We start from the raw sequence: 8,652 nt of genomic DNA on the forward strand, positions 1-8,652 counted from the left end.
GCTAGTCCAGGAGCAATTGAATCTTTTCTTTACACATGAAGGGTGGGGGCTGATGGAGCTCAGCCCCCTGTTGCTATTATGAGGATGGTTACCAGCCATACTGCACCATCTACAAGGAAAAATTAGGGCCAGGTGCCCTTGATTGACCTCACTGATGCTAGTCGGCATGGTTACCAGCCCTTTTGCACTGCCCCATGTGCCAATAGACTGATGACGAGGACGGGTATCAGTCGTATTGCACCATCAGCCACCCATGGCGGGGGGGGGGTGAGGATGTTAGTGTTGACGGCTGCAGCATCGCGTCTATCTGCAGCATTCAGTAAAGATAGGGTGACATGTAAAAGAGTCAAGAGAGGATTGTTTTCCCTTTCACTTCTGGGGGTGGGTGGGGGGGTGCGTAAATTGCCGAGCTATGCCCTGACCCACCGTGGACACGGTGTTTGACCCTAGAAGCATTTGGAGCTCAGCCAAGAATGCAAATGTTTTTCGGAGACTGCAGGAACTGTGGGATAGCTTGAGTCCTCCAGTCCATGAGCGTCCATTTGATTCTTTGGCTTTCCGTTACACTTGTCACGCAGCAGTGCGCTGAGCCCCTGCTATGGCGTCTGTCTTGAGATTTTAAAAAAATGATTTTGAATTTCGTCTTCTGTAACGGAGCGCTGATAGAACAGATTTGCCTGCCCTTACAGCGATCACGTCCACATGGTCCATGCGGGAGCTCTTTCTTTATTTTGATTTTTAACTGCATCGCCACACGTGCTGATCGGAGCTCCATGCTGGGCAAACAGGAAATATTCAAAAGTTCGCGGGGCTTTTCCTGTCTACCTGGCCACTGCATCCGAGTTCAGATTGCTGTCCAGAGCGGTCAGTGGTGCACTGTGGGATACCGCCCGGAGGCCAATACCGTCGATCAGCGGCCACACTAACCCTAATCCGATATGGTAATACCGATACTAGCGCTACTCCTCTCGTTAGGGAGGAGTACAGAAACCGGTTTAAAGAGCCATTAAAATCGATATAAGGTGCCTCCTAGTGTGGACGGTTGTGGCGTTAAATCGGTTTTACGCTCCTAAAACTGATTTAAATGCCTAGTGTAGACCAGGCTTGAGAGTCACATCTGACTGCGGAGTTGGGCTGCAGGGCCCTCTGGCTTCCCCACCAAGGGGAAGTGAGCAGTGTGAACAGGGATGACGAATGCCAAACAGGAAGGCTTAAGCCACGGAGTTTTTTTGCCTTGGACAGCATGCCCTGAGGGGAGTTACACTAACCCAGAGTCCTGTCTGGCTTCATGCAGAGCAGGTCCAGAACATCAGACCTTGACTCCATCACACAGTTCCATTGACTAGCTAGGGCTAGTTACACCAGCTAAGGATCTAGCCCTCTGATTTCAATTGAGCTATGGCCGATTTACACGAGTTGGGGATCTGGCCTCTTACACAATTTTGAATCCATATTATTTCCCCCAAAACATTTGGCTATTTTTTATGAGCTTGCACACTGGATTGGGAGCTGCCAGCGAGTTAGGTGGTGGACTCTTAATCTTCCCCCTCTTCGTCCATCACTCTGGGGCTTAGAGATTTTGAGGCCTGCAGTGACACTCGATCCCCTCTCCATCCCAGCGGTGATCTCTGTCTCTCTAGCCCACCCATCAGTGTGGCATGGCATCTATCCTAACTCAGCAGCATGACACACACAGATACCAGCATCCCAGGTGCTGAAGAATGCCATTAAGTATAGCAAACAGTTCCCTCATTACCAGGTGGTGAGACTACAGAATCTGTAGCACTCAGTGAGTCAAATCCAGCCCTGCCATAAGAGGCCAATTCACATGAGAGCTGTATTTGTGCTGCTGTTCAGAGGACCCACAGCTCCATCTGTAGAGGCTCCTCTAACGTACTCAGGTAGTGAAATTCTGCTGTTGTGACAGCAATATGTGTATTATTTATTTAGTTAAACTGATTTAAAAAACACATACTACAAAAGTTATTTACATATGATCCCGTTTTATGTCAGGCGTTACGTGGAATTCAGCTAGAGCGGGTAGGGATAGCAATGTCATCTGAATTCCTCTCTCTGGCATGAGCTAGTCAATACATCCCTCAGCATTAGAACAAAGATGATCTGGGGTACTAGGAATTGGTGGGGGGACTGGCATGATGATGAACTTTCTTCTATTCTTTTTGTTTTTAAAAAGTGAATGATGGGTGGAATAGACCATCCCCTCCATATTGTGTCCACCAATTACACCTAATATTTGACACTCCCATTTTGGTTCATTAACTTCTCTCGCCACATCATCTCTTTTTAACAAATAGAATTTTAACAGTTCTTGGATACTGTCAATGTGGCCTTTTTCATAGAAACTAATCCTGTTTCTATTTCTGGTTTTCTTGCACCTTTTCCCATTAATATTGGTTAATAGAAATTATGGTGATATTTTATGAATTTCCCCATATCCTTTCACAATTGATCTTACAATTCTGAACCACTTAAAGGAGGGGAAAGTGATCAGGAACAGTCAGTATGGATTCACCAAGGGCAAGTCATGCCTGACTAACTAAATTGCCTTCTATGATGAGATAACCGGCTCTGTGGATGAGGGGAAAGCAGTGGATGTGCTATTTCTGGACGTTAGCAAAGCTTTTGATACAGTCTCCCACAGTATTCTTGCCAGCAAGTTAAAGAAGTATGGGCTCGATGAATGGACGGTAAGGTGGATAGAAAACTGGCTAGATGGTCGGGCTCAACGGGTAGTGATCAATGGTTCCATGTCTAGTTGGCAGCCAGTATCAAGTGGAGTGCCCCAAGGGTCGGTGCTGGGGCCGGTTTTGTTCAATATCTTCATTAACGATCTGGAGGATGGTGTGGACAGCACCATTAGCAAGTTTGCAGATGACACTAAACTGGGAGGAGTGGTTGATACGCTGGAGGGTAGGGATAGGATACAGAGGGACCTGGACAAATTAGAGGATTGGTCCAAAAGAAATATGATGAGGTTCAACAAGGACAAGTGCAGAGTCCTGCACTTAGGACGGAAGAATCCCATGCACTGCTACAGACTAGGGACCGAATGGCTGGGCAGCAATTCTGCAGAAAAGGACCTAGGGGTTACGGTGGACGAAAAGCTGAATATGAGTCAACAGTGTGCCCTTGTTGCCAAGAAGGCTAATGGCATTTTGGGTTGTATAAGTAGGGGCATTTCCAGCAGATCGAGGGATGTGATCATTCCCCTCTATTCAGCACTGGTGAGGCCTCATTTGGAGTACTGTGTCCAGTTTTGGGCCACACACTACAAGAAGGATGTGGATAAATTGGAGAGAGTCCAGCGGAGGGCAACAAAAATGATTAGGGGGCTGGAGCATATGACTTATGAGGAGAGGCTGAGGGAACTGGGATTGTTTAGTCTGCAGAAGAGAAGAATGAAGGGGGATTTGATAGCTGCTTTCAACTACCTGAAAGGGGGTTCCAAAGAGGATGGATCTAGACTGTTCTCAGAGGTAGAAGATGACAGAACAAGGAGTAATGGTCTCAAGTTGCAGAGGGGGAGGTTTAGGTTGGACATTAGGAAAAACTTTTTCACTAGTAGGGTGGTGAAGAACTGGAATGGGTTACCTAGGGAGGTGATGGAATCCCCTTCCTTAGAGGTTTTTAAGGTCAGGCTTGTCAAAGCCCTGGCTGGGATGATTTAGTTGGGTTTGGTACTGCTTTGAGCAGGGGGTTGGACTAGATAACCTCCTGAGGTCCCTTCCAACCCTGAGATTCTGATATTCTATACCATCAAGATACATTTGTAGGCCCATTTATTACAAGAAGTCTCTGGATCGTCTCCTTTTTGTGGGTAAAAATTCTGGAGGAAGGATGGCCTTTGGTTTATTGGTTTGTCTTCTGTGATAGATTGCAATAGGATGGTATCAGATCATGAACTCTATGTGGTACTAAGTGGGTCTATCTGCACTGCAATTACACAACCGAGTCCGGCGTGTACCAGCTGACTCTGTCTCACAGGGCTTGGGCTAAGGGGCGGTTTAACTGTGGTGTAGATATTCAAGTTTGGGCTGGAGCCTGGGGTCTAGGACCCAGAATGGTGGGAGGGTCCCAGTGCTTGGGCTGCAGCCAGAACCTGAACTTCTATACTGCAGTTATACAGCTCCTTAGCCCAAAGTCTGCAAACCTTAGTCAGCTGGCCTGGGTCTGCCACGGGTGTCTAGTTGCAAGGTAGACATAGCCCAAGTGGAAATATTGCCACAGCGACTGCACAAGTCTGCACTTGCCCAAGGGCAATCTATTGTGCTACTTTCAAAAGAGATGCCCTGCTCAGAACAGGTGTTCCAGACCTCACTGAAGGACTTTCACTCAGAACCATCAAGATTGCAATCTGGAGACATCAACTTTGTCTTTCAACTACTGCTACAACCACATGCAACATTTTTATTTTTTCAAGGAGGAATACAAGGGATGCAAGATGGATATGAAAAGTACAGGATGTGAGCAGATGGCACAGAGACAGGGACCCTATTGGAGGCAGGAGGCTGACCATTTCAGGACTTGTAGAGGTCTCAAAGATCTCAAGAGCTCTGTGATTAAGAAATCCCTTTGCTGAGCCTGTGGTCTTTGCTTTCCTGCCATGTTGTCCTTGAAGAGGTAAACTAGAAGTCCAGGGTGCCTACAGCCTAGGTGGAAGTCAGATGGAACATGGGTAAGTTGCTGGGAGGGGTGGGTCAGAAGAACTCCGTTCTGTGGTTCTGTGGTCTAGGGCAGCTGGATGGTGGCCCCTCATGGTGACAGAATGGCATCAGACAACAGCTCTGAGCTTGGGTGGGTGTCTGTGACTTTCCCCTCTGGCGTTGTCTGGACCGCTGATCTGCTAGGCCTCTCCAATCCTTGACTCTGGGAGTCAGCCTTACCCTACTCTGCTGAGAAAACCCCCACTCCTGGGCTGTTCACACACAGCCTCTGGCATGTAAGCTGCTCCCAGCTACTTGCAAGCAAATGACACTAGCCAATATCTCCGGTCCCAGACAAAATCCTGGGAACCTCCGTCTTGCAGTGTCCACTTATGCCCACTGGATGCTGCAAGCTTATATAAGTTCATCAGTTTAATAAAGAAATTGAAATGTTTAAGGCTTGTTATCTGAAGGGGAGCCTCTGACACCAAGCACACTTTTTCTGGTAGAATAAACAAACATATTTATTAACTATAAAGATTGATTTTAAGTTATTATGGGTCAAAGTATAACAAGTCAGGTTTGGTCAAATGAAATAAAAGCAAAACGTATTTTAAGCTGATCTTAACGCTTTCAATGTCCTTAAAAACTAAGATGCTTCTCACCACAGGCTGGCTAGTTACTTTTCTGTCAAGCTCACCCCTTTGATCAGCTTTTCAATCTCTTGGTGGTGGTGTCTTTAGATGTAGGTGGAAGAGAGAGAGCATGGCAAAATATCTCTCCCATGTCCTTTCTTTCCTCTTGGCTTTGTTCCTCCCCCCCCTGCTTCAGAGTCAGGTGAGCATTACCTCATCGCAGTCCCAAACTGCCCAAAGGAAGGGATTGACTCCCTCGAGGGTCGAACAGATTTCCCCGTTGCTGCCTAAGCCAGTGTCCCTTGTTCCTGTGAGGCTGGGCTGGGCCCGTCCCATCCTGACCTGATGAGGTGTGAACTGCATTTCTGTTCTTGGAGAGTTATTGCATGGGCTTGCTTTAAGCCATGAGGATACATTTTCAGCCTCATGAAATTATAACCTATAACCTTACTACAACATTACTGTAACAATTACTATAACATCACTACAACAACCATGCTCAGTGCACTATGAGCCCTCCAAAGACTCCCAACATGACAAACTTTGCATTAGACACCACACAATCATTTTATAAAGATGAACCAGGGGGTGTAGGGTGTTCCCCTGAAGTACAGAGTGTCACAGTGTAGCCACTTAAAACCTTTTCTTTCTTACGGTAGTTAATTAACTTATTCTCTGGTTTTATTCAACTGATATGTTTGGATTAAAATGTATGGGAAAAACTATTTGGAACAATAAGGCTGATGCCTATAATTTCCCTTTGATGAAATGACGAACTTTAGATGAACTTGTATCATCCAGTAGTGTGTTGAGTAGTATAAGAAACACATTTCTGGGGGAAGGCCTGGGACTGAGAGTCTGGGGGATTTCTGCTGCAGTGTAATTCATGAGTGGCTAGCTAGTAGCACTCAATACTATGTACCTGGGAGCAAATGACATGCTGGAGACTGTCTATTTACTGAACAGGAGTCAATGTTTTCACAGTAGAGCAGTGTAAGAGGAACCCCAGGTTGGAGAACAGAGGAGATACAGCTGTTTAGCAGTCCAGATGCTGCCCTAAGTAATATCACACTAACCAAACCCTCCCCATCTCTGCAGGATTTCCCACCTCCAAACACGCCTTGAACAAAGAAACAAATAAAAGCATTAAACAACTCCAAAAATATAAACTAAAAAAAAAGAAACAAAGAAACAAAAAAATTCACAAAGAACAGAAGTTTCGATACCTTGATCAGAGTTTTTATCCTGAAAAAGAAGAAGAGCCCGAGACTCCACTAGCGACTTTGCTATTGACCCTTATTTTATATGCAGGTTTTTAGATAGATAGATAGATAGATAGATTCTGGATCTCATTTACATTGGTGTAAACCTGAAGTCAGTCTTATTTTTCTTGAGTTATGTTTGTCTGGCTTATTACATGTGCGAATACCCAATAGTGCATAAAGATGTTGCATGGTATATTCACATGGAGGCAATAATGTCATCAGCTGATTATATGTATAAGGAAAGTCAGAATGAAATTGCTATCAATGGAGAAATATGGACATTTTATTCTTGCTGAATAACCTCCAACCTATCAGTTTACTCAATGAACCTTTCACCTCCCTGTTTCTCATGCTGTAGATGATCGGATTCATCATTGGCGGCACCACGGAATAGAGAGCACCCACCAAGAGATCCAGACCTGACGCTGAGATGGAGGTGGGTTTCAGGTAGGCAACAGTCCCAGTGAAAATAAACAAGGAGACCACAGTGAGGTGAGGAAGACAGGTGGAGAAGGCTTTACGACGGCCCTGCTCAGAGGGGATTCTTAGCACTGCTTTGAAGATGTGAATATATGACACAATTATGAAAACAAAGCAGCTTAAGGCTAAGCATGCACTGAAGACAATAGCCCCAGTTTCACTGTGGTCTGAGTCAGAGCAGGCGAGCTTGAGGAGCTGAGGGATTTCACAGAAGAACTGATCCACGTTCCCTCCACAGAAAGATATCACAAATGTGCTCCCAGTGTGCAGGGCAGAGTAAAGAATACCACTGATCCAGGCACTGGCTGCCATTTGGACACAAGCTCTCCTGTTCATCACTCTCTCGTAGTGCAGGGGTTGGCAGATGGCGATGTGTCGGTCGTATGCCATGACAGTCAATAATGCATAATCCGCTGAAATAAAGACGATAAGGAGAAAGACTTGTGTGATGCATCCAGAATAAGAAATGTACCTGGTGTTCATGAGGGAATTGGCCATAGATTTGGGGATGGTGACAGAGATGGAGCTGAGGTCTAGGATGGACAGGTTCACCAGGAAGAAGTACATGGGGGTATGAAGATGGTGGTCAAGGGCTATGGCTGTGATGATGAGAAGATTCCCTATCAGGGCCACCAGGTAAATCACCAGGAACACCACAAAGTATAAAATCTGCAGCTCCCGAACATCAGAGAATCCCAGGAGAAGGAACTCAGAAACAGTGGTTTGATTGGACATTTTCTTCCACAGTACATTGTGTGATGCCTGTGGAGGGAATGAGAAAGGTTATGGTCAGGATTAGAATGACAGAGAGAATGGCCCTGATTCCCCTTTCCCTAATATCTCATTGTATGAATGTCAAAGGTGCCCAGCACTCATCACTTACCATGACTTGGTGATGATAGCACTCCTCACCTCTGACAATCACTCAATCGTGTTATCACAGTAGTGTAAATTGGATCAGCTCCTTTAAAGTCAACAGAGCTTCATCACTTTACCCCATCTGAGGAATAGGCCCATGGTGTGGCTTGATAAATGCAGTATGAAGGATGGAACAAAGTAAATCCAAAATCCAATTCCGGCCAAGTTGGATCCCCTATTGCTACAAATAGAAGGCTCACCTTTTGAGCATTATTTAAAATACTACATCACCAACGCCACCTGATTCCCACTTTCCCTGGAAATATGACATGGACTGACCCAGCATTCTGTGGGGGTAGACCTTCCATATTGATTTTACCCCAACACCACACAGCTGTCTGCTACCTGGGCACACACTGATTTATGGCACCCAATACCAGCTCCACCCCCACTCCATATTGCAAACAAGGAATACAGACCATACTTATAGGATGGGGGGCACTATTCTGGGAAGCAGAGACTGAAAAATATTTGGGAATCATGATGGATAATCAGCTAAACATGAACTCCCAGTGTGACCAATGGCTAGTGAGATCTGGGGTGCATAAACAGGGGAATCTTGAATATGAGTAGAGAGGTTATTTTACCTGTGTATTTGGGACTGGTGTGACCATTGCTGGAATATGGTGTCCAGTTCTGGTGCTCAAAATTCAAGAAAGATGTTGATAAATTGGAGGCGGTTCAGAGAAA

General features: G+C 45.7%; 1 protein-coding gene across 1 annotated transcript; it reads right to left on the reverse strand.

The window, feature by feature from the left end:
* Nucleotides 1–6,784: 6,784 nt before the first annotated feature.
* LOC123348957 (olfactory receptor 14A16-like) lies at nt 6,785–7,795 on the reverse strand. The gene has a single exon (XM_044986665.1). It carries the CDS (start codon nt 7,777–7,779, stop codon nt 6,826–6,828), a length of 954 nt encoding a protein of 317 aa, XP_044842600.1. The 5' UTR covers nt 7,780–7,795; the 3' UTR covers nt 6,785–6,825.
* Nucleotides 7,796–8,652: the final 857 nt, after the last annotated feature.

Source organism: Mauremys mutica, chromosome 13, assembly GCF_020497125.1.
Source record: "Mauremys mutica isolate MM-2020 ecotype Southern chromosome 13, ASM2049712v1, whole genome shotgun sequence".
Classification (NCBI taxonomy): Eukaryota; Metazoa; Chordata; order Testudines; family Geoemydidae; genus Mauremys; species Mauremys mutica.